This window comes from Dipodomys ordii, unplaced genomic scaffold (assembly GCF_000151885.1).
Source record: "Dipodomys ordii isolate 6190 unplaced genomic scaffold, Dord_2.0 Scaffold99, whole genome shotgun sequence".
NCBI classification, from domain to species: Eukaryota; Metazoa; Chordata; class Mammalia; order Rodentia; family Heteromyidae; genus Dipodomys; species Dipodomys ordii.
The window spans coordinates 5,381,286-5,408,761 of NW_012267315.1; the positions used below are offsets into that span (position 1 = coordinate 5,381,286).

General features: G+C 38.6%; 1 protein-coding gene across 2 annotated transcripts in view; it reads right to left on the bottom strand.

The window, feature by feature from the left end:
- Positions 1 to 17,702, bottom strand: part of Kiz (kizuna centrosomal protein) — an 89,247-nt gene extending 71,545 nt beyond the window's left edge. Inside the window, exons 1-3 of one of the 2 annotated variants that reach the window (XM_013027102.1) lie at positions 17,513 to 17,702; positions 10,198 to 10,260; positions 7,757 to 7,919 (exon numbers count right to left, since the gene is read on the bottom strand). In XM_013027102.1, coding sequence (XP_012882556.1) covers positions 7,757 to 7,919; positions 10,198 to 10,260; positions 17,513 to 17,622 — 336 coding nt within the window. In that variant the 5' untranslated portion in view covers positions 17,623 to 17,702. The remainder of the gene's footprint in view (positions 1 to 7,756; positions 7,920 to 10,197; positions 10,261 to 17,512) is intronic. The other variant, XM_013027103.1, reaches the window with a different exon arrangement.
- Between the last annotated feature and the right edge of the window lie 9,774 nt (positions 17,703 to 27,476).

Here is a 27,476-nt window from a genome sequence, read left to right on the forward strand (position 1 = left end):
ATGGCTAGAGAGGTTGAGCATTTCTTCATGTGTCTATTGGCCATCCTTCTTTCCTCTTCAGAGAAGTTTCTCTTTAAGTCTTTAGCCCACTTATTTATTGCAGTTGTTTCTTTGAAGATTTGTTGTTGGGGGATTTAATTTTTTGAGTTCAAGGTATATTTTAGATATGAGATTAGTTGTTTTTAATATACTATGAGATTATTTTTGAGTCATAGAGATTATTTTTGAGTCATAACTTCCAAAGACACAGTACTTTCTCATGGGAACAGTTTTATTCAATACATTTTGCTAAAGTAAAATGGAGGTGATAATGGCATAAGAGTTCTAAAAAATAGTAAGAAATATCTTTGATTCTGATTTCGTTCTCATATTTGAAAAATTTACTGAACCACAGACATTATTTTTCTAAATTACTGATGTAAAGGTATTTTGTAATGTATTTTGATATCCAAGTGGATATGATAAATTAGTGAATACAGTTTATAACTCTTAACTTTAAGGAGGAAGAATCAGCAAGTAAAAATATTTTAATCTCTTCTTTGTTCTTCATTTTTACATATAACCATCGAATCTACCTCCTAAATGCTGAAGAACAGGAGTTTTCATCTGTGCTCTGCACCAAATCAAAGGATTCTATGAAGATTTTTTTTTAAGTTTCAGAATTACTGGGGAGATAGAGCTTTCCAAGACTTTCCTAGCTAAAAATCATCAAATGTCCTCAGTAGACGTCAAAGGTACATGTCTTCATTTGGGTATATCAGCTCCAACAGTTTTACTCTTCGGTTCCTAATCCCCTTTCATATGTTCCATACTTTCTTCTCTCTAGTGCAGATTCCTGTCCCTGTTGCCTTTCTGTCATATGCCCTAGACTATTTCTGGTCAGAGTTACTGCTTTAAGAGCCAAACAACTCATGTTCTAGTAGTATGGCCTGGTCTAGAGCCCCTCTAAGGGTAACCCCCTCATCCCCTGTCTCAATCGGGAAATCTGTTTTAATAAACTGAAGAGCATGAAGTTAGCCCATTTGGTAACTCACACTCTCCATTTCTGTATGACTTCTTGACACTGGCTTGATGCTGTCCACTTCAATATAATAAAACCTTCCCATTCACATCTTCACTATGAACAAGCGATGTATTACAGCTGAATCACTGGAATCTATGAACAATGACCTGGGCTTGTAGGAAGAGGAGATGGGGTTCTTACAGATGGCTCAGGTCGCTGGGATATCTCTCTATGCTAGTAACATGTCCATTTTCCATGATGCTTCCTTTTATATTCTCACTCTCATTCCTTCAATTTCCCTTCTGTCACATTATTGTTTGCCTAACAATACCTCCTTTTGCTACAGGCTTTCTTTCCTTTTTTTTTTTCCTCCTTTAGTTTGTAGGATTGCAGAACTTAGTCTTTCAATTACAGGCTAATGGAATAGCTGAAGATATTTAAAATCAACTGACCCTGCTTTCTCATATTATAGTTGAAGAAATGGGCACAGACATTTGTATACATTGTCTAATCTGGTTCTTGGGTAGATCTAAGAGACTAGACTTAAGATTCACAGTTTTGTTTCCTTCTGTTTTTTTTTTCAATATATGCATTTCCTTCTAGATGACAGACTTATTTAATTAACACATATAAATGTTAATCAAAAAGAAAAAATACAGTATTTGTCCTTCAGAAGTCTGAAGGCCAGGCCCTGCCCACAATATCAATCAGACTGCTTAGCTGAAATCTGAATGAGAACCCAAACGATTTGCTTTCAAATTCTTCCCTTTCAGCATACATAATGTAATGTGAAAAATTTCTAGGAGAATTACATCTTTAAATAGTGACATTATCTGAATGCCTCTGATATTAAACACAAATTCTTCCTGGAAAAATATAGGGTACAGTCAATACCACATTTGTTCTCACAAAGTTTTCATGGTCCATAAGAAAATGAGACAAAATACAGAGTTAGAACTTTCAGTCAAGGGAGAAATCTCAATGCTTACTTAGAGCCATATTCTGAATCAAACACACAGATCCACAAATAATAACACAAGGAGCGCATAGTGGAAAAACAGAAAGATACATAATTATAATAACTGTACAACCATGATGGAAGTAGTGAGGTACTTATGACAGAGACATAAGGCAGGACAGGGAGAGAAAGGCCTTCTAGCTGAAGCAAGTATGAGACATAATGTAATACCACCAAAGAAATACAAATACAGATTTAAAGTACTCTGTGTGTGTGTGTGAGTGTGTGTGTGTGTGTAGGTGTGGAGTTGTGTAAGGGAGAGGAGTATGTACATATGAAGGAGATTAAGGTGTAGAAAAACAGTAGAAAGATACAGAGTTGGAAGAGACTGAGATGGGAGAGAAAAAGGTAGCAAGCTGGGGATAGGGAGAGGCAGGCAGACAGGAATAGGAAGGGGGAAAATACTGTGGCTTTTTTGAGTGTGTGGGCAAAGAGTTTCTGAACACCTTTCTCCTTAGATTGTAAAGATCTGATACTTGGGTGAGGAAGCAATATGAGGAATCTATGGTTTTGTCAGAACTAAGGTCACTACTAGACCCCATGCAGAAGAAAGGAGTAGGAAGAAATGAGAAGACATTTTAAAAAATTAAATCCCCTATGAACCTCTGCTGACTGCACAGCCTGCTGAACTAATGAAATCACTGACAGTTTCAGACATCACTGGCTGGTTTTGTGGCTACTGTGTAAGCTTTCAGAGTTAAGATTCCAAATTATTGCACCGCATGACTCATGGTGACTGCATGAATTTAGATTCTTCTCAACTATAGCTACACAATCTGTGCTACCAGCCAACTTGTTATTATTTTTGTTGGTCATGGGGTTTGAACTCTAGCCCTGGGTGCTGTCCCTCAGTTCTTCAGCTGAAGGCTAGCACTCTACCACTTGAGCCACAGCGCCACTTCCAGTTTTCTGGTGGTTTATTGGAAATAAGAGTCTCAAGGACTTTCCTGTCAGACTGGCTTTGAACCTCAATCCTCAGATCTCAACCTCCTAAGTAGCTAGGATTACAGGCATGAGCCACCGGCACATGGACCAACTTGTTTTTAAAAGCATTTCTTGTTCAAAATTCAATGAAACCATATCTATATTATTTTGAACTATGTTTATAATGTTTTCCATTATATTATTTTACTAAGTACAGTCCAGTATACTGATATTCTTTAGTAGCTCATTGAGTTTTTAAAAGCATATTCTGTTATGCAAAACTAATGCTGTCAACATAAAAATATTTACAAAAGATGTCTCCTTTTTTAAAAAAAATTCCTCCCTCCTATATTTGTTTGTAACTAATCAATATGCAATAAGCAATGAAAACATAAGGAAATTTTGTTATTTTGTCTATTTTAGGGAAGGCAAAATTTCTTGCTTTGTTTGCCACTTTGATTTTCTGCATAAAATCTCTGGAAAGTTCTTTACAATGTGGATAATGACAACTAGTTTTGAACTTAAAGCATTCTATTTGAATACCTCAAAGACACAAAACTGGTATGTCCTATCAAACCTTACTACGGCTGCAGTACACTTACTCCCCAAAGCTTAGTTTTAAACCTCTCCCCACTGAGGGCAACTAAAACACCCTGGGTGAGGTATTAATTCTGTGTTTGAGGCAGAGAAAATGTAAGGCAAGCCTGTAACATCTTTCTATGTCCCAAAGCAAAGAAGAGAAAATTAGTGAGCACACATTCACAGAGGTCTCTTTATTCTTTCTATTGGTCGTAGGCCTTGAACTCCATGCCTGAGCTCTTTTTTTTGGGGGGGGGGGCGGTCGTGGGGCCTGAACTCTGGGCTGGGCGCTGTCCCTCAGCTCTTCAGCTCAAGGCTAGCACTCTACCACTTGAGCCACAATGCCACTTCCAGCTTTTTTTTTTTTTGCTTATGTGGTGCTGAGGAATCGAACCCAGGGCCTAATGCTGCAAGGCAAGCGCTCTACCACTGAGCCACCTTCCCAGCCCTGTCCCTGAGCTCTTTTACTCAAGGCTAGTGCTCTACTACTGCGTCATAACATCACTTCTGGCTTTTTAAAGTAGTTTATTGGAGATAAGAGTCTCATGGACTTTCCTGACCAGGCTGCTTTGAATTGTAATCCTCAGATTTCAGCCTCCTGAGAAGCTAGGATTACAGGTGTGAGACATTGGTGCCTGGCAAAAGTTCTCTTTTAAAAAACAGAGAGAATGGAATTTTTCTCTATTTTTGAAAATCTGATTACTCATTTAATTATAAGTGAGAAGGAAGTATAGAGAACATTATATTCCATTTTTATTACTAAGCAAATGCTCTACCACTGAGCTAGACCTTCCAACCCACAGTCTATCTCTGAAGCCTGGCTTGATACGCTGGACTCTCTAGAGTTGTTCATGTTCAGTCTGCTGTAGTATCACCTGTCAGGTAACTGATAATAAAATCCATTGTGTATTGTAGGAGGGGACTGAAATGGGAAAAATAAAGTCTGGGAAGTCAGTTATAGGCAGAGAAATGGGGCCAATTATTTGCTAAAAATCAAGCTCTAATATTGACCATGATTACCGATGGGAAATATCCCTCTAAAGAAAAGCATCTTCAAGGAGTAAAAACAATAAAAATAATAAAAAGTTAAAAGTAGGAAGGGGGAGAAGAAAATGCTTTTTGTTAAAGCAGAAAGTCAGCGAGTAGAAGATAAAACAGAAAATCACCTTCACATTCTCTCATATAGTAACTGGCTCAGGCAAGGGTCCTCAACAAGTCCCAGAACTATTAGATAAAAGGTTGGTAAGGAACATATACTCTATTGGTACCAAGCCATACCTCCATAGATTATTTACTAAGTTTTGAAGGAGGTGGGGAGATACTGTAAAACAGAAACATCTAGAGATTACCATCTTAAGCAATGGATCAAAGTCCACCTCACTGGGACCTTCTGACACCAGGGAACTCATTGATTGGATGTCATGGGACTTATGGGATGTGCTTGTGACATTATTTACATTAACAGACAAATTAAATGTGAAAATACAGTACTTATCATAGGTAAGAGCTTCATAGCCATGTATGGCTAGTAGCTACTACATTAGATATCAGCATAGACACAACATTTTCATCACTATAGAATGTTCTATTGAACAGTGCTAGTTTCAACTGCAATCCCAATTTACACAAAACAGAGGAGAATACTGTAACAGAAAATAGTATGCTAGTAAATGGTCAAATTCAGGATGTCAACTGGCCTGTCTTCTTCTAAATACACAATGTCAAGGCTGGAGATGTACACATGCTCAGTGGAAGAGTGTTTGTCTAAGCATGCAGAAGGCCCCAAGTCCAATTCCCAGGACCACAAAAACAAAAACAAACAACAACAACAAACCCATATATTAGTCTTAGAAAAACAAATGGTTAGAGGCCTAAAAAGTTAAAGTAACCAATAACACAAAATAAATAATATGTAAACCCTTGTGGGCTCATGGTTCAGAAATACAAGATACTTTTAAGAGAACTGGGCAAATTTGAATATGGGCTTGATATTAAATGATACTATGGATTTGTTAATTTTCTTAGGTGTGATAATGGCATTACTCTTGTTCAAATGCTCCCAAGTATAATATACCAGACTCACTGACTCAGGAAAACAAAAATAACACATGCACAAAGCAAACACACCAAAATATTTGTAACTATCGCATCTAAGTAGAGGATATATGCATTTGCTATGATAATTCTTTTAAGTTTTCTCTGAATTTGAAATTGTTCAATAAAATTAGGCTAGGGAAAAACTGCTAGAGCAAAGAGAGAGAGGCAAAAAGAAAATACTGAAGCCATCTGCTACTATAACCAGTGTAGAGTTGAGTAAACTGGGGTAACAATATCTGAGCATGCAAATAGTAAGAAAGCAGGACTAGCTCCTGGCCCACCACATTTTGCAGAATTTGTGGAACAGCATGTAGCCAGGCACTGAAATGGATTAAGACACCAGTATTAGAGAAGGTTCAAAAAGCATACACTCGGCATCACACAGCCCAGGCTAACTTCCAGAGCCATCTCTAGCCTTTAGTCCCTCTGCCAATGTACTCCTTGACCAGAAGAGAGGAGCCCAATCCTCAATAAAAGGGTTCTTCAAAGAGAGAATAAAAGGATTCTTTAAAGAGAGAAGCAGTTTCAAGAGACAATCTTAATTTGCTCAAATTTAGTCATTTTGCCAATGAATATCATGAATCCAACCCTGTACTTGTTCCTTGTATTATAAATATCCCATTTACTCTCCAACTATAGTAGGAATATTTGAAAAGTCCTTGGAACAAAATTGGCCACATGGCACCTACAAATATTTAATCATATGTACAAACAACTGACCATTAGTGACTAGCACTGATCTGAAAAAAAGTTTTTTAAAAAGCACACTACACAAACCAGGTACTGGTGGCTCATGGCTATAGTTCTAGCTACAGTAAAGGCTGAGATCATAGTCTAAGGCCAGCCCAGGTAGCAAAGTTCACTAAATTCCATTTCTAAAACAAACAGAAAAAAAGACTGGAAGTGTGGGTCAGGTAGTAGAGTGTCAGTCCAAAAAGTACAGGGCATTGGATGCAAACACCAGTACCCTTTGCAGTTCCACCACCACAACCACAATAAATAAATAAATAAAAACCAACCAAAAAAAAACAACCAACCTCTATAACCCAGCAACCAACCTCTATAACCCAGCAATCCCACTCCTAGGCATTTACCTAAATGATCACACTAAACAAAGCTACCAGACAACTTTGTTCACTGCAGCATTATTTACCATAGCTAAGATATGGAATCAGCTCAGATGCTACTCAATAGATGAATGGATCAAGAAAATGTGGTACATATACACAATGGAAATCCATGCTTCCATCGAAAAGACTGATATTGCCCCATTCATAAGGAAATGGAAAGACCTGGAAAAAAATTATACTATATGTAGTAAGCCAGACCCAAACATAGGCTCCATGGTTTCCTCATTTGTAATGATTAGTATAGGCCTATGGTTCACAATAGCCCAATAGCCATGTACATACAACCACATAAAATGATGCTAATCGAAATGATCTCTACAATATGGAACAAGAGGTTTTATTGCTGTTGTTTTTCTTTTTACTGTGCTGCTTGCAGTTATTTCTTTTGTCTTTTGTTTTTTCCTACTTCCCTATGGTCACTGTTTCTGATTTAGGTACCCTTTGCTTTGTATATAAGTTTATCTGACTTGGAGAAGGAAAGAGGAATCACAGAAATGGTAGACCAAAGGGGAACCAATGCAACAGTGATACTTATTAGACACTATGTTGGAAATGAACTTTACAACTTGGGGGAGAGGGCAAAGTGGGGAGGGGGGAGGGAGAAAGGAGGGAAAGCAGGAGAAAACAAGAAGAAGTACACTCATTACCTTAGTTATGTAACTATAACCCCTCTGTATATCACCTTTACAATAAAATAAAATTTAAAAACAGACCTAAAAAATAAACCAACCAAATAATAACAAAAAACACAACAAGGGGCTGGGAAGGTGGCTCAGTGGTAAAGCGCTTGCTTTGCATGCATGAGGCCCTAGGTTTGATTCCTTAGCACCACATACGCAAAAAGAAAAAAAAGCTGGAAGTGGTGCTGTGGCTCAAGTGGTAGAGCACTAGCCTTTAACTGAAGAGCTGAGGGACAGCACCCAGGCCCAGAGTTCACGCCCCATGACCGGATCCAAAAAAAAACCCAAAAAACAAAAAAAAAGCCACTACAAAACAAGATATCACCTTAAGTTTTTGAAGCTTCTCAGTATTTGTAGCAAAGCGTCCAACATGAGCTTGGAAACGTTCAAATTGCTTTAAATATTCTTGGTTTCGAATATGAGCCTTCTTTTCAGATTCACATATTTCCTTGAGGTATTTCTTTAGCTTTAGATACTTCATATTAACCCTATGGGAAAAAATAAGTAAACTTCTAACAATGGAGTTAAGACTTTGATAAACCCAAATAGAATTTTAACAAAATTGTTCATGTGCCAATGAAATCTAAAATATTTTACCCAAAGCACTGAAGCCTGAAAGATAGAATGTATATACATTTTTAGAAAAAAAGACATTAATATGGTGCCAATAGGGACCATTCTGGTTACCTTTATGGCATAATTGTCATGAGAAATGTATACATTATCACATGGTAATATTCACATGGTTACATTTTATATGAGTTTATTTCTTAAAGATAAATGTGATTTCAAGAATGATGTCTATGTGGCCATGTTCAGATGCATAGCCTTATGAGTACTTTTTAAAGTATTTTGCTTATACAGACACAGAATTAATGACAATCCATAAAACTAAGAAGGTTTTTTTTTTTTTTTGCTTTTTTTGATTGGTTGTGGGGCTTGAACTCTGGGCCTGGGTGCTTTCCCTGAGGTCTTCAGCTCAAGGCGAGCACTCTACCACCTGAGCCGCAGTGCCACTTCCGGTCTTCTGGTGGTTAATTGGAGATAAGAGTCTCATGGAGTTTCCTGCCCAGGCTGGCTTTGAACTGCGATCCTCAGATCTCAGCCTCCTGAGAGCTACGATTATAGGCATGAGCCATTAGCATCCAGCATAAAACTAAGGAGTTTCAAAATATAAAATACAAAGAGTTCTCATTTAGGAACAGTAAAAGGTATTTGTCTAACATTACAACAAGTTATTAAAAATGCCTTATAAAATATGGACTATAACATTACTTGAACTGAAAGGAGACATTTAGAGACTCGTATCCAAAGTGTAATGTTTAAGACATACTACATAGCTATTCACAGGGTACCAATATTGCTAATTCTAACTTTCTTCTTTGCAAGCATTTACATTATAGAAGAGTATTTGTTATTTGCCATGTATATTATTGGTTCGATAGATTATTTAACATTCTTTCATCAACATAAGTAAGTATAAAGAACCACCAATATATTCACAGATATATAAATATCAAAACACAAATCAGCAAAGATTATAAACAATAGACCTAATTTAGCCTCTAATTCTAAGCCCATAATTTTCAAAAAATTCTTTTTTTTGTTGGTCCTAGGGCTTGAGCTATGGGCCTGGGTGCTGTCCCTCAGCTCTTCAGCTCAAGGAGAGTGCTCTACCCCTGAGCCACAGCACCACTTCCTCAAAAGATTCTTTATTGTAGTAATAATGCTGTGTTATGATTATGGTTAGATGTCATTCTTTTACTTTCAGAAAGAACAAACAAAAACCCCTCAGACTGCCTGTTGGCTGTACTGAAGTTTGAACTCAGAACCTTGCACTTATTTTACTTGTTTGCTTGGCTGGAGCTCTATCATTTGAGCCAGGCCTCCATCCCAGCTTTTTGCTGGTTATTTTGATAAAATCTCCCAAGACTAAAGTCCAGACAGGAGACTTTTATTCCCCAATTAACTATGAAAAGCTAGAAAGGGAAGTGTAGCTCAAGTCGTAGAGCACCAGCCATGAATAGAAAAAACTGAATGAAAGAACTAAGGCCCAGAGTTCAAGTCTCAGTACTAGCACAAAAGGGAAAAAAAATATATATATATGTATATATATCTACACACATACATACATACTTATACATGTATATGTTCATATATACTATATATAGATATACGTCTATATATACATATATATATATTACATACTAGAAATAAGAGAATTGCTGGAGAAATAGTTCAAAGCACTCTAGTGCTTGCCTAAGAAGTATAATGCTCTGTACTATCAATCAATCAATCAACATTTAAAAAATAAAAATAGGGGTTGGGGGTTTAGCCCAGCAGAAGGGCGGCCGCCTGGTGCGCGCAAGGCCCTGGGTTCGGTCCTCAGCCCTGGAAAAAAATTAAAAAAATAAAAAATAAAAATAAGGCTGGGTGCTAGTGGCTCATGCCTATAATCCCAGTTACTCAGGAGGCTGAAATCTGAGGATCAAGGTTCAACAGCCTAGGCAGGAAAAGTCCATGAAACTCTATCTCCAATTAATCACCAGAAAACTAGAAGTAGAGCTATTGTTCAAAGTGGCAGAACACGATCCCTGAACAAAAGCTCAGGGACAGCTCCCAGGCCCTAAGTTCAAATCCCAGGACTGGCACCAAAACTTTTAAAAAGTAAAAAAATATTACAACTATCGAATTTATGACATTAAGGATTGAATTTTGATTAACATATGCAAACTGACCTGAAATTGTCCCACTGTCATCCCTTACCTGCGTAAATCAGACTGATTATATTCATTAAGTTTCTTTTGCAGTTCTAATCTCTTCTGTTCACTATAATACAAAAAGAAAACATTTTATAAATCATTACATTGGTAAGTAATAATCTGATGAATTTAGACCATGATTTACTTCCAAAAAAATCACACCTTTCTCTGGTCTTTCTAAGAAGCAGAAAATGCTATATGTGATCAAAAGATATAAAAACAGTTTTCAATCACCAGGAATGTCTACAAAACAAAAATAAAAGATTCTTCAAGTCAGCAAGCCATAGTGGTACATTTCTGTAATCCCAGCCCTGGGGCAGCTGAGGTAAGAGGATCAAATGTTTAAGGACACCCTGAGATATATAGTAAGACTCTACTCAAAAAAACCAAAAGCAACAAACAAATGAACTGGAAAAATGCAGTAGAAAAGGCCTGAAAACAGGACCTGATGATGAGCCAGGTGTTGGTCTAGGACTGGAGACTAACAGAGAGAGCAAGCAAAAGACCCATCCTTAGGCAGATGACATTCTAAAGGAAAGACTGACAATAAACAGAATAAATCTGCAAAATAAAATATAGCCAGTTTTTTTTTTCTGAGTCAGTGGTATTTGAGTACTGAGACTAAACACGTTGGACTGGTGGCTTTCTTTGCAACCAGTCAGCTTGCACATTGCCAAATGACTGTTAGAAAGAGGTATCTGAAAATCAAATCTGGCTTCTTTTAAATCTGATGAAGATTATGTCTCCTAAAAGTCACTTAGAATTTGGGGAAATTTGTTTATAACTTTCTAACACCACAAGTATTTGTCAGCTACTACCACTAAAGACTTAACCTGTGACCTGTGATGTTTGGGTGTTAGCAGTAAGCCAGAGGAGAAATCCTGAGCAAGTTAAAAAATAATGAACAACCAAAGCAGAAAACAGTAATAAAACTGGATAGAGAGCCATTCATTCCTAAGATGAGTCCTTTCCATATTCAACCACAGAAGGTCCCATTCAACCACTACCAAAGTTTCAACTCCAACCTCGCCTGAGATCAAACTGCTAAGCTAAATAAACATTAACTAAAGTCCACAAGAGAAATCACATAATACCTGAGAGAATACCTGACTGCCAAACAAAGATAAAGACCATTGTGGACAGCTCAGGGTGACTTCCTAAAGGAAAAGAATAACTCCAGGTTATTTTTGTTAGCACTTCTGTTTCTATTTACATTCAGACATCCTCCCCTTCTCTGAAGTTATCCTCAAATTTAGTCTAGCTACTGCACAGAGTAACTAAATTTATTAGCTTACTCAATTAAAACCTCCATTTAATCCAGATTATTTTAACTGGAAAATGGGGTACAAAATCCAAACACAGAATCACTGAGAAATGCAACTGAGTCTCTAATTGGGTATGCCTATATTAACCAAGAATTGGCAGTCACAGGGTTTGAACTCAGAGCCTGAGTGCTGTCCCTAAATTGTTTTGCTAAGGCTAGTGCTCTATCACTTGAGCCACAGATCTACTTTCAGTTTTTTTGGTGGTTAAATTGGAGATAAAAGTCTCACGGACTTGTCTGCCTGGGCTAACTTCAAACTGTGACCCTAAGATCTCAGCCTCTTAAGTAGCAAGGATTAAAGGCATGAACCATTGGCATCCAGCTGAAAACATGTATTTTTAACCAATTACTTCACAGATGATTATGTTCTCATTAATAAGACTGACTCAGCCAGGTGCTGGTAGCTCATGCCTATAATCCTAGCTACTCCAGGAGGTTGAGATCTGAGGATCACTAGAAAAACAGAAGTGGTGCTGTGGCTCAAGCGGTAGAGTGCTTGCCTTGAGCTGAAGAGTGCAGAGATAGCGCCCAAACTCAAAGTTCAAGCCCCCTAACCAACAACAACAAAAAAGACTGATTCAGAGAGCAGAAATGAAAGAAACAAGATGTAATTGCTTCTGCATTAGAAATTTCTGTTGAAATCTTCAGTATAAAATCTTTTGGGTAGGGGGGATATGCTTGTTCACTAATACCAGGGCTTTAATTCAGGACCCAGGGCTTTTGTTCAGCTCTCTTGGCCACAGAGAGTGCTCTTCCACTTGAGCCAAACCTCCAATATGATGTTTTGGTGATTAAATGGAGATGAAGTCTCTTGGAACCATGATCTTCCAGGTCTCAGCCTCCTGAGTAGCTGGGATTACAGGTGTGAATCACTGGCACCCAGCTACCTTTGAGGTTTTATAATTAACTATGTGTTTAGATCATAGATAATGAATAGTGTAGGCAACTTATCCTAAAAATTAAAGAACAAAAATATCTTTAAATACACACCCATAACCCTGTATGTACTGTAGTAATCCAGCAAAAACGAGTAACTAGATTTGGTAATGAAGAACCAGCAGATGGACCCAGAGTGAAGGCTACCCTTTAGAGTAAATGTTACACTTTAAGAAGTTGTCCAGAAAGTGAAATATGGACGCTTCAAGAATTGTTTTAGGGCTGGGAAGGTGGCTCAGTGGTAGAGCGCTTGTCTTGCATGCATGAGGCCCTGGGTTCGATTTCTCAGCACCACATAAGCAAAAAGAAAAAAGCTGGAAGTGGCGCTGTGGCTCAAGTGGTAGAGTGCTAGCCTTGAGCTGAAGAGTTGAGGGACAGCACCCAATACAAAACAAAACAAAACAAAAAAAAAAGAATTGTTCTAGACTGGGGAAAAAGGAAGCCTTAATACAAACCAAAAGCAAACCAGGTACCTAAAGGAGATTAAAAATAAAAAATTAACATGGTTAGGAAAGTTTGTGAAATTTGATGGGGGTGGTACTCTGTGAATTGGCATATCAAGATTGAATACTCATTAGGAAGGTTGTATCGTGATTAAATACAAAAGTTTTCTTTGTTCTTAGAAATATGCACTGGGGATTTTAGGAGTGATGAGCTATCATATCTGCAGTTCTCAAATGGTTCAGATTAAAACTAATTATTTTAGGTAAGTAGACAGACAAAATAAAAATGTAGTAAAATGTTAGTAGTTAAGGTTAAAATGTTAATAGTTAAGCTATGTGAGATGAGTATTAGAGGTCTTTGTTCCACATCTGCAACTTTTAACTAAGCTTGAATTTATTTTAGAGTTATTTTCAAAATTAATCTATAATATAGTGAAAAAAAACCACCCCGGGCTCTTTGGAAAGCCATCATTTCCCACATAATTTCTAAGAATGAATGCAAAAGGACTTGGTTCACTTTGTTCTCTCTTTAGTGGATGCAGACACCTGCTGGTCATACTTCCTCTATCAGAGCACTTACATAAATAAATTTAAAAAAAAAAACAACCCTACAACCTATTGGCTCTATATTTCACACAAAATGTGCTAATCTTGTAAACTCTTCATTTCTAGCCCCTTTTCTAACTCCTTTATCCATGCTGCAACACCTCTGAATGCTAGGTCCTTCATACCTGTTTTAGATGAAATGCTTCGAAAATAGACATTTACTTCAATAAAAAAAAAAGTGGAGGAAGGCTTATTAGGCAGGATTACCTTCTAATTCCTACGTGTTAAATCTCCATTTCAGAATCTTAAAAAAAAAAAAAAACCTCCGTTCTAGGAGCCTTTTATAGTCTATGTTTCAGTCAGCTGCACCTTCATCTGGATTGTTCAAAGTTTTACAGGGCTGAGTGGTTCTTATACACTGAGTTTCCTACTTTTAAACCACTTATTATTCCATCTTTGCCTCAATACACAATTTTCCGTCTTCCTCAGCTTTACTAACTCAATGTCAATTTCTGGAGTTTGGTATGGTGCATGACCCTAAATCAATGTTGGCACTGAAGAAACTGGGAGTGGTTAATGGAACTTTTAAAGCATGTTTTCATATAAAAAAATTCTAAGAGTCACTTACATGCTTCTACCATACTTGTGGGCACTCCACACACTGTAACAAGTTACTTCCTCAGTCTCTTTCAGATTCAATTAGTGATTTTCACCATAATGCAGAGAAAAACACTGTAAACACATTTTTTTAAAAATCTGGACTAACATATCTATTTGTAATACACAGCTAAGATGACTTGAGTTCAAAACTATCACAGTTACAAGGGAAAGGCCCAGTTAGTAGATCAGCTAACATTTCAATGATTACCTAAAAAAATGGATGAGAAAGAATAGTTTTTGTTGTTACTGTTATTGTTACTCTTTTAATTTATCATTCCCTAAAAGTTTCTGGGCTAGTAAGGCATCAAGACTACCCAGATTTCAAACTTTGAAATGACTATGGAATTTTAGGGGACAGCGGTCTCTGTGTTCACTGGGATTGTTTTGGTTTTTTTTTTTTAACAAAACAAAACAAATACATCCAAACACTCAAATAGGGCAAAATGATAATCATTATGCTTCCCACAATTACCAATTTCAATTAAAATTTTTTTTAATCTAATGAAGAACAAAAACAGTGTAGGGTTACTCTGTGGGGCCTTCTCATTTCTGGGAAAGAACAAACATTCAATAAAGGCCTAATGACCTCATCAAGGTTCCACAGTCAATCACGGATTGGTTCATGTTCTTACTATAGCTGTGTCTATACTTAAAGTTATTTACCTCTATCTTATATGTAATGTGCATTAGTTATAAATTCTTAAAATAAAAAATGAATTGACACCGCAACAGATTTGTACTGACTTAATTTTTTTAAACAGCTCCAAATGCGTAACCATGAATAGCCCATAAAATCTGACTCAAATTTCTTAAGTAATTTTAACAGCCTCGCCTCGCTTAATACTTTAAAGTAGTAGGTGTGAAACATAAAGTAGGTAATCATTACAGTTATTGAACCATAAGGACTATAAACAACCAGGTGTTTCTAGCATAGGAGACAAAAATAACTCACAACTAACTCAAAAAGAATGCCATTTAAGCCAGTAACATTTTAAGATTAGATTTTCAAATAAGACATACAAATAACTAAAAACGGAGAAAACCTCAGCCACTCTTTAAGTAGAACAGACACTAAGCCAAGAGCATGTGTAATTATACTGAAACAAATACTCTTTTGTTGATGTTGCATCATTTGTTCCCAATACATTTTAAAAAAATTATTTCTGCTGAGATGATCTTACTATGTAGCTCAGGCTAGTTTGAATTCATGATCCTTCCAGCATCCCAGGCACTGAGATTACATGTGTTCAGTGCCACACCTGGCGCAGAAATCTTGCTTTTTAATTATCAAGTATATGGGCACAATATCTTCCTGGATATCATGGTATTCACTTTCCTAGGTTCACTATAAAGTGATCATTATTTAGTGACATTACATGAATGTGTAAACCATTCCTGCCAGGTGCTGGTAGCTCATAGCTGTAATCCTAACTTCTTCGGAGGTTAAGATCTGAGGATCACAGTTCAAAGCCAGACTGGGCAGGAAAGTCCATGAGACTCTTACCTGCAATGAACTTCCCAAAAGCTAGAAGTGGTAGAACATGAGCCCTGAGCGAAAGAGCTAAGGGATAAGGCCAAGATTTTGAGTTCAGGCCCCAGGACTGGCAGAAAAACAAACAAACAAACAAACAAATAAATAAAATTCTTAGATACTAGCTAGTTGACTTTGGGATTTCTTCCACAAATTCAGCAAAGATTTCTAAAGCACCTCCTCCACCAGAAGTGAGATAGATATGATTTCTTCTAGAAATCTCAGTCTAGGCAAAGAATAAGATACTTAAGCCCTCATGAAAATGTTGTAAGAATGGGGAGGGCACAAAAGTTAGGTAATGGAAACTAGATTCTGGTGGCTCATGTCTATAATCCTAGATATTCAAGAAGCTGAATCTAAGGATCAAGGTTCAAAGACAGCCTTGACAAACAAATCCACAAAGTCTTGTTTCCAATTAACCATAAAAAAGCCAGCTTTTGAGCAAAAAAGCTAAGAAATGGTGCCCAGGCCCTGAGTTCAAGTCCCAACACTGGGGTAACAATATTTGACAAGAAATGTACTCATTACCTTACTCATGTAACTGCAACCTCTCTGTACAGCATCTTTACAATAAAATAAAATTATATATATAAAAGAAAAGTTTAAAAGTGGTGGAGTGGGAGGAGTGGGGTAGAACAGGGAAGGCTCTGCAGAGATTTTAAGGTAGCCATCAAAACAAAAGATAGTGTATCAGAAAGAAAATAGGATGTAGAAAAGAACATAAAAGGGGCTGGGAAGGTGGCTCAGTGGTAGAGCGCTTGCCTTGCATGCATGAGGCCCTGGGTTCAATTCCTCAGCACCACATAAGCAGAAAAAAAAGCCGGAAGTGGTGCTGTGGCTCAAGTGGTAGAGTGCTAGCCTTGAGCTGAAGAGCTGAGGGATAGCACCCAGGCCCAGAGTTCAGGCCCCACGACCAGACCCCCCCCCCAAAAAAAAAGAACATAAAATATTGATGCTTTGTAATTTTTCTTGCACAAGATTAGTATAATCCCTTTTAAAAATCATTTCTCCCTTTACAAAATTACTATACTATTGTCATTTTAGAAGAGTCACTAGAATGATTCTGTTAGTTTTAACACTCATTAAATGTTTCGTTTATCAAGAGATCCAAAAATCTCTTTCCTTTCTTGTCAACTAATGAGATTGCTAACTCCAGTTAATTTAGCAACTAAATAAGAGTTCCAACAATTTAGCTTTTACCTGGGTTATTTATAGAATTGCTTTATAATTTTCTTTATTTGTGCACTCTTAGATCTATAGCTGTTTTTGGTCGTACCCATCTTTTATGTCTTAATCAAAGGCAATGCCAACCCTCTTACTGGAATTTTCATCCCCTTTCTGGGAAATCTAAACCAGTCCTAGATTTTTTTCCTTTTTTCTTTCTCTTTCTTTCTCTCTTTCTTTCTTTTTTGAAAAGTCTCCTGCATTTTAATAGGGCCTATGTTCCACAAACACACACTATCTGTCTTCAGCCTGCGTTCCAGGACCTGTCACCAACTGCGGCTTGTCAAGGTGAGATGACAATTTGAAGAGACAGGAAGGAGGGCAGAGTGTGAAACGGGACTAGAGAACTGCACGCAGCTTGACGGAGAGTGACAGGCAGGAGAACTCCCATTCTCACTCTGGGCAAATTTAGAGACGTGGCTACATTCCCAAGCGGGGGCTCAGCTTCTGTAGCCCATCTGTAATACCTGGGGCACGCATGGTAAACTTTGCGCCCGCCCCCCAGCCCCCTACGGAGTTATGGGATTCGCTGGTGGGCCCGGAGCCCTGGTGAACCCTCAGTGAGGGGAGAAGGCAGGAAAAGGAGCCAGGGCCGCCCAGGACACCCTCAGTGCCCGACACCCTGCCCCCCCCCTCACACATACATCCCCCGTACCTGACCCGCAGCCGGTGTCGGAGCTGGCCCACCCTCTGGTAGTAGTCAACATTCGACTGGGACGCGGACAAGGCGGAAAATGGTTGCATGTTTCCGCTTCGGCCCACCATGCCCGCCCCACAGTCTAGGGGAAGCCGGTGGGCCAGAGTTGCCTAAGGAGACGGCCCCACCATGCACCGCGGGTAAACACAGCGCCCAGTCTCTGCTAAGAGGAGGAGCGACGCCGAGGGGCGGGACAAGATGCCGTGATGGGCGGGGCGCCGCCGAGGGGCGGGTTAAGACGCCGTGGTGGGCGTGGTGCCGAGGGGGGCGGGACGCAATGCTGTGGTGGGTGGGTCTCCGGGGAGGGGCGGGGCGGGGCGGAGATTTGCTGGCTGAGCGGACCGCCTACCAGCTGGTGGAGCAGCTATTTGCTAGTGGCTGAGCTAGTGGTCTTAAGAGCTAGGTGCCCTTCTTTCTGCGCCGGGGGACAGCTGCGTCTCCATCTTTCCGGATCCACACAAATTGCATTCAACTGATACCACGCAATCTATCGCTTCTTTCCCCTTTGTCCCCTCCCCTCTTTTCATCTCTGGATTTGAGGCTTCGTGGTAAGCTTGATTTCGTACCAGCATTTAAAAGCAAAACAGAACACTGCAGGAGGATGGGGGGGGCGGGAAGGAAGAGGATGGGGGAGGAGGAGGGAGAGGGGGAAGGAGAGGGGAGGAGGAGGAGGGGAAGGAGGAGGGAAAATTAACAAAAAGAGAAAAGAACAGAACCCCAAGTTCTAAACAACTGCAGTGGAGCAACTCTACTGCAAAATCCATGCTGACCTGGAAGGTGTGTTTAATGCATGCTCCAGTACCATCATTCTGTGGTGGGGAGGGCAAGGTTTTTAACTTTGCTTGAGAAGCAGATGTTTATATAGGCACTACTAGCTGCAATGATTCCATAGGATCCTCCAAAATAGGCCTCTAGAGCCAGATTACCTTGACCCAAATCTGCTCTTCCACTCTCTTACTTCACCCTCTGGGAAAAGCTGCTGAATTTCCAGATATGTAAAATAGGGAGGTGGTTAAAGCAGGATTAATTTGGCATTGGATTAGTTGACACATATTGCTAGTTTATTTAAAAAAAACCTAGCACACAATAAGCATGAGTTATTGTTGTTTAATTATTGTCATCATCAAAGTGGTAAAAATATACCCACAGGGCAGTGGAAAAAAGTTTCTTTAGTTGGTTATTCTTATTTGTGCATATGTGCATGTGAGTGTGTGCTCATACTGGGTCTTAAGCTCAGAGCCTGGGCACTGTCCCTGAACCTTTTTTTATACTCAAGACTAGCTATTGTCCACTTGAGCCACACTTCCACCTTCAGCTTTTTTGCTGGTTAATCGGAGATAAGTCTCATGGACTTTTGACCTGGAATAGCTTTGAACCACAATCATGAATAGCTAGGATACATGAACTACTGGCTTTTTTCTTCACTTCTTTTGGTTTCTGTCCTTGGGCATTTTTACTAAGGTGCAAAGTGTGACTTGAGCTAATAAATTGACCAATAAAAAAAGCAACAATATGTAATCAACAGTATAAAAAATCACTCTATATAATATAAAATTACATTTTATATTATATAAAATTATGAATGACTTGGCCTTTCTTTCACACCATGTCTAAGGCATGAGTACCTCATATCATATCACCTGCAAAAGTTGTAAACCAAGATATCAAGCTGTAAGTAAGATAGATTGTCTCCTCTTCTTTGACCAATATACCTTAACATGAGCCGGAAATTCAGGGTGTAATTTAGTTTTCAGACTCCTTTCCTAGTCCACCTCCACTAAATTCCCACCTCAGGTTCAATCTTGCATCATGAAGGGTACCTTATAAATAAGTGACATTTGTTGGCTGACAGTTTTGGAGACTAAAACTTCACGATCAAGTATCACTACTGGTTTAGCCTCTGAAAAGGGCTTTATGGTAGATGGTCTTAGAATAGTTAGGGCCTATGAGAGGGATCATATAGTGAGACAGGAAGCCAGAGCGAGAATCAGGGGTCAGGCTTGTACTTGTATTTGTTCAAGGAATAAATCACAGACCCACACTAAATCTATGTTAATCCCATCCAAGGGGAGCACATGTAATGATGCAATTACATTGCACCATGTCTCAAATTTTAATGTGTCCCGTCACTTCAACACTGCCACACTGAAGTGCAAGCTTCCAAGACATAAACTTTCAGGAGGCACATAGCAATCATACCCAAACTGTAGCATCTCTGAAAGCCATGGGCATCATTGATTCAAAGACTTAGGAGAAAAGACTGATACCCACACTCTCATGAGCCATTTTCCCCAAATAAATCTCCCTAGCATATTCACTATTATATTCTGGTAAAGTCTGATTAATATAGGCAAGCATAAGCTTACTAAGTGTATTTTGCTAAACAAAACTTGTAATAGATAATTTAAGACACCAAGAAGTAGGTGAAAATTCTAGTAAATAAAAAAAAATTATACAAGTGGCCCTGCTTTCCATCCTCAGCTCTAATAATAATAATGAAATTTTCCTCATTTTACTTCAAATTATATAAGCCAAAAATTAATATTTTTTCTAAAGTAGCTGAATTTTATGAAAGCTAAATAATAGCCACAATGTAGAATAATAGGGCAACAGTAGAGAAATAGAATAAAAGTGTACTGCCTTAGCTAGAGGCAATAGTTACATGAAATAAACTCACCATATCACGTATCCCTTATACGCCTATGATTTTCACGAAGGTCCTAGAATTTGTGTTTTCATAAACACAAATATGTGTTTTCATAAAGTCTCAGGATTATACCTCTGTAGACAAAGAGAAATCTTCATGGGGGACAGAGTTGAGAAGCACCAAATCCTTGTACCCTTTCCTCCTGCAGGAATAGATCATAACTGGCTGGCCCCAAGTAAGGCCAGCTCTGCATTCCTGCATTCCTGGGTACATGAGTGGCAGGCTGTAGGTGCTGACATCACACGTGAAGAATCTTTCAATGCTAAGACTCTCCTCAAAAATCATTTGGTGGATTTCATAATTGTTTGCCACTTGGATACACTTCATCAGGGTTCAACAAGTACTCCTAACTACAAGGGTTAGAAACAAAGGGACACTCTAGGATTCTCTTACGATGATGCACTCACAGGCAGGTTAAAACTAAAGAGTTTTGCATAATAAATGCTATTTAATTTGACAGCTATGTGTTTATGTTTTGAAGGTGGTGTGTGTGTGTGCTTGCACGCTCGCGTGCGGGCACATGCACCCACACCTAGAGAAATGTTGACTTCACTCATTCCTAGGACACATCAATGGTGAAGCCACATGGAATATCCTTCCTACTTCACAAGCACTTACCGTCATGTCCTTGAGAAGTGGTTGAATAGAGGGGTTGAGAATTTTGACTCAGGCGCTTCATGTATCTGGGATACTGCTATACCTCCTCTTGTAAGCTGTGTTACCTTGGACAGATTACTTATCCTTCCTGTGCCTCAAATTCTTCTTCCCTTGTACAATGGTAATGGCAACAGTGCCTTCCTCTTGGGGTTGCTGAGAGGATTAAATGTGATGAACTGCGTGACGCTCTTGGAATCATGCCTGCTGGTGTTAGCTCTCAATCAACGCCAGCTAGCATTATTTCTTCAAGAGGCAAGAGGAATATCCCTTTGGGAGGTAGAGAGAGTCGTGTGTGGGCTGTGCCTCTCTTACCACATCATCCTATATTATTCAATGGTCTAGTTTCTTTTTTCTGTTGGCTGGCTTCCAAGAGTTCACATGTGTTTCTTGATTTTTTAAAAAAATTTTGCAATACATCAGGCAAAATGCAATTGTGAAGAAGATAAACTGTAAAAACAAAAAAAGTCCCTTTCATCCCTGCCTCTAGTTTCCTTTCTCACCTTTTCCATGTGGGATTCCTAGATTCTTTTAAGTACATATCTATGTCTGTGTCTACATATATATTCATATATGTATAGTTTTCTAGATCTATTAGTTAACCTTAAATATATATATGCCACTATTTTTTACATACTGTTCTGCATCCTGTGTGCTTGCTTAAAATGTCTTGAAGAGCTTTCTTTGTCAGTATTCAAAGAGCTATAGATCAACCTCAATCTGTGTGTGTGTGTGTGTGTGTGTGTGTGTGTGTGTGTGTGTGTGTCCTGGGGCTTGAATTTAGAGCCTAGATCCTGTCCCTGAATTTTTGTGCTCAAGGCTAGGGCTCTATCACAGTTCCACTTCTGGCCTTTTGGTAATTAGAGATGAGTCTCATGGACTTTCCTCCCCAGGCTGGCTTTGAACCACATTCCTCAGATCTCAGCCTCCTCAGTAAATAGGATTACAGGCATGAGTCACTGGTGATTCTAACTTTTTGTGTGCCTTCTAAAACTTGCACAATTAAGTAAAACTTACAAATATACTCTACTGTGAAGGAACCTCCGTCCTGTTTCCATGGAATATTTTAATACCCTGTACCACTATTAGTCGACAATCTCCTTTATGGGCTTCAGTGGCCTGCACCAAATATCCCACTTCAAATATCAGTGATTTATGTTGTTGCTTATAGATACTTACAGTGACGCCTGTTATACCTAATACAATTGGGGCTGCATTGTTAATGTTGATTACAGACTTCTGAATATTGTGTTACCAGTGTTTCAAATATATTATCCCATATCTGGTTAAGGCTAAAGGACACAGTCTAGAGTCAGAAGACTTATATCCTAGCTCTGCTATTAACTAGTGTGATCATGTGACAAATAATCTTTGTTTTAATTCTCAAACTCCAATCCCAAGACAGGGTTTTTGGATATTTCTGATTTATTTAGGAAGTGGTTGAGAGAGAAGGGATGTGAGATGAGATGGAAGGTAGCAGATACCAGGGCTTTAGTGAGCAGATTACCTCTGTGGACAGCTGTGGCCCAATTCAGCTGGGGATCTCTAAATGACCATGTAGGATGAAACAGAATCATCACCTTGACTAAGGGATGAGAAAACAGCTCCATGCCTCCTGTTTTGGTGCCGGATATTGAATTCAGGGCCTTATGCATACTAAGCAATTCTTTACCATTAAATTATGCCCCTACTCATGAGAAAGTAGACTTTTTAATCCACTCACTCCCATTCATCATAGATGCTAGGTTGCTCTTGAAGTGTTAAATCCAGCTATGGTTTGATTGCTTGTGTCCCTCCAAAATTCCCATGTTGAAATCTAGTCCTCAATATCTGCCATTAAGAGGTGGCACCTTTGGGAAATGATTAGTCATCAAGGTAGAGCCTTATGAAAGAGACTAGCGTACTTATCAAAATAGACCTGTAGATGATGATTTGGCCTTGTGAGGAAACAGCAAGAAGGCACAATCTGTGGAGCAGAAGGCCCTTACCAAATCTGCTGGGTTTCCAACAACAATGTATTTCTGTTGTTGATAAATTAACCCATCTATGGTATTTTGTTATAACAGCCTGATTGGGCTAAGATAACTTCCTAGAATTTGTATTCTTCTATAAACGCTCAAGCAGAGAGTTTGGTGATGTCCTGGGTTCATTAGAAGCTATGAATAAAGCCTCTGGAGTAGACTAAGGAAAAATGGACTGTGATAAAATCTGCTGTTTAGAAAAAATATATATATAATAATACAATAAGCCCTTATGTCCTTACTTAATACTTTTGATAGACAACAAGTAAGAACTTTTTTTTTTTTTTTAGCATATTGAGCCTAATGGATACTTAGCACCAGGGGTCAAAAAACAAGTTTCCAGGAAGACTGAGGATATGAATCAAAGAACATTCACATGTAGTTAGTGTTTTCTGTGATGGAGTCCTTGATTCAGTTTCTGGGTGTGTCTTTAACATGTAGAATTCCATCAATCAGAACTATAGCACAAAGTAATAATTTTTATTTTGGAACTAAGAGAGTTTATACTTCTATTCAAAGTATCATAGAAGACAGAGACATAGAAGTCAGCACATTACTGTCTATATAACAAATGTTCTCTTAGAGATTAACAGGGAGAAGAGCAAAACTTCCTCTAATAATTAATATAAGCTAATTTTTTAAAAGCCAAAAGAAAAGTAGAGAGGGAGAACTCAAGGAGCATGAAAACCACGCTGTGCCACTCTATGTTTCTCTTGCCTTGCTGAGAGCTAACAAGTGAGCTCCCCCCAGGTTTTAGGCTAAAGGGCCAAGATATGAAAGCAACAAAAACATAAAAATTTAAAAATACTAATTGTTTTAGTCAAATTTTTACTGTAACAAGTAATACCCATGAGTAACAATTTAAAAGTAGGAAAGATCTCTTTTGGTTCATAGTTTCAGAGGTTTGAGCACCACATCTCATGATGGTCAGGAAGCAGAGTGAGAATACCTGCCTTGGTGAATTTCTTTTCTCCTGGTATGTGTGTGTGTGTAAGTGTGTATGTGTGTTGAGAAAAGGACTCCTTATGTAGTTCAGACTTGACTTAACCTCCCAAGAGCTAAAGGTAATAGCTTGTACCACCATATCAAACTTAGCTTCTTTTTTCCTCTCCTTATATTCCATCCATGCCTCTCCTTGCCAACACCCTATGCGGGGTGGGATGGTACTATTCCCTTCGGGACACACTCAAAGATATATGCACAGTGTGCTTTACTAATCTTCTAGGCCCTTTTAATCCAATGGACAATTAAGATTAACCAGCACATGACTGCAAATATGCTATGGTTTGAAAATTTTCTCTTAACCCCATAATGAAATTTAGTGTTGACAGGTGGTTGGAACTTTAAGAGATGATTAGGTCATTAGGCGAGATTAATGCAGTCTTAGTGAGATTGGATTAGTTGCCTTGAGAGCAGGTTGTTATAAAATACATAGCATTATGGTTTGGGAGGGTAGCAATGATTTTAAGAATATATAAAGATGTATTGTTTACATGCAAATGCTATATCCCTTTATATAAAGGAATTGAGCATTCACAGACTTTTGTATCTTTGGAGGGAGGGACTGGTATCAAAACCCAGGATGAGAATGAGGATCTTCTTCTTCCTCTTCTTCCTCCTCCTCCTCCTTTTCCTCCTTCTCTTCCTCCCTCTTCTCTTCCTTTTCCTCCTCCTCCTACTTCCCCTCCTCTTTCTTTTCCTCCTCCTCTTCTTGTTTTGTCTTTCAGTTTCCTGCACAGATGATAAAACTGAGGCACAAAAAATGCATAATATGTTAGACTTGTCCCTCCTATTATGAGTATTGCTGCATGATAAATGATTTTCCATTGGTTCTTGGTTTACTGGGCTCATGTGAGTGGTTCTTGCTTTGGCTTTTACCAGTCAGAGTTTTCCAGAGACACAGATCAATTTTATATGCATATCTGTGGACAAATAAACACAGTTGGCCCTCTAAATCCTTGGATTTTGCATCTCTTCTGGGGAGAGTCAGACAACTAGGGTTCAAAAATATTTAGGAAAACTGCTTTATTGTTGTTGGTATATACTATTCACTTAGAACTACATGGATTGCATCTATAATAAATATACATTTTTTTCTCCTTGTCATTATTCCCTAAACAGTACAGTATAGCAACTATCTACATAGCGTTATGGTTTGGGGGGGGGGGTTAGCAATGATTTTAAGAATATAGAAAGATGTATTGTTTACATGCAAATGCTATATCCCTTTATATAAGGGAATTAAGCATTCATATATCTTTGGAGAGACTGGTAACAAAACCCAGGATGATAATGATGATCCTCCTGCTCTTTTTCCTCGTCTTCCTCCTGCTTCTCCTCCTCCTTCTTTTTCCTCTCTCTCCATCCCCCTCTGTATATATGTGTATATATGTGTTTTGTGTGCACATAAACATACATATGAATGAATTAGCTTATGATGTTGCAAGGCTTGGTAAATCTGAAATCTTTATGACAGGCTGCTAGGCTGGAAAGTCAGGCAGACATTGATGCTGAATGTGTGTGTGTGTGTCTGTGTCTGTGCACATGCTCATGCGCATGCACACACAAGCGCATATGCCACTACTAGGGCTTGAACTCAGGACCTGGGCCCTATCTTTTAGCTTTTTTTTGCTCAAAGCTGATCCTCTAGCACTTGCACTATAGCTCCACTTCAGAATTTTTGCTAATTACTTGGAGGTAAGAGTCTCACAGACTTTCTTGCCTTACTGGCATTGGACTTTGATCCTTAGATCTCAGCCTCCTGAATAGCTAGGATTGTAGGCATGTGCCACTGGCACCTGGCTTGAAGCTGAAAATTTGAAATAATTCATTCTCCAGGAAACCTGTTTTTCCTCTGAAGATGGTCAACTGCTTGGATAAAATCCATATAAAACCCAACCGTATCGTTGAGAATGATGTGCTTTACTTAAAGTCAATTGATTTTAGATGTTAATTATACCTACAAAATTCTTTGACAGCAACCACTTAGTCCCATTAAGTAGTTGGAAATTATAGCCTATCGAAGTAGATAAAACTATTGAAGAGCCTCTGATTTAGTTACAATCAGATGTGAACTGAGTTAGCTCTTCTGATTCAAGTCCAAAATGACTATACTAGTGGCTGGGAGATGATGCTGGTGGTTTGCTAGGATCTCAATTGGGCTGTTGAACTTCAAACTCACAGGACATCTTTCCATGTGCCTTGCAATAGTCCCAGCATGTGAGCTGCATTCTGAACAAGTGTCCTAAGACACAGTATTCCAAGAAACTAAAATTCAAGGCCATGTAATTTCTACTGTATTCTATTAATCAAAGTGATAATAGGGCCTATTCAAATTCAGAGAATGAAGACACATATCCTATCTCTTCATGGGAGATAGTCAAGGCTACATTGAAGAAACAACCCCATTTTGGGCCACAAATGGCCACTGCTGACATAGGAAATTGATGAGCAGGAGCTGGATGTTATAATTATCTTACCATGAAAGTAGGTGTCTATAATGCCTGCCTCTCTTTAATAGGGTTCTGGTAGTTCTTCTAGCAAGATTAAGTTCCAGTTCATAAAATGGAAACTTGTTTCATAATTCATTGGTACTGCTGTCTTGTTTCCCCTGTCCCTCACTTGCCCTACTCTGTTGCTTCTTGTAATCACTTCTTAAAAAAAAAAAAAACTAGTTAAGCATTTGGTGGGAGAACTCTACTAAAGTTGAGTATCCAAGATCATGGATAAAAGTTGAGGCTGAGCTGGCCCTCAGTCAAGAATATTTTTCATATTGGTTAGACCAAAAGAGATTCAGAAAATCAAACTGTTTAAGTTTATTGAATGGTGTGGGTATGGGGAGGGGGTTATATATCAGCTATCTTAAATGTTGTTTGGAAAGAGCACTGGACTAGGAGTCAAGAAATGGGGGTTCTTGCTTTTGCTATGAGTTGTGAACACATATGATACAGCTTCCCTGAGCCTCAGAGAAGTTACATTCTCATCCAAGACATCCTCTAGCATTTCAGTAAGAATCATTAATGTGCACAAAAGCTGTATAATGAAGAAAAATGGGTAACCAAATGATTTTATTAATTTGATCTCCCCTTTCATGCGTTCCAGTCAACAAAACTCCTTTAGTTTTTTTAAAAGCTTCCTATATAGCTTTGTTCCTCATTCCACATTTCAGAAAGAGACAATACCATGCCTCCTAATTCATACCATCTGGATAATTCTGGTTATGTCCAGAACCTCCAGTTTTAAAGCAAAGTCTTAAGATAAAATTTTTAGCAGGCAGTGGCCAATGGCCCACTTTAACTAGAAAGTGCTCCTGGGATAGAAAGTGATCTTTCAGTCTCTGAGAACAAATGTCTCCTTCATTACAACGCAGGTGGAGGCATGAACTGCCTGGATAAAGATACTCAAGATATATACATTTTTTTCTTTATTGGCTTATGAAAAAAACTCACCATATTATGGCTCCCTCCCCTGCATTAGCTTCTGTAGCATTTATGAAATTCACCTAGCAGTGTGTGTGTGTGTGTGTGTGTGTGTGTGTGTA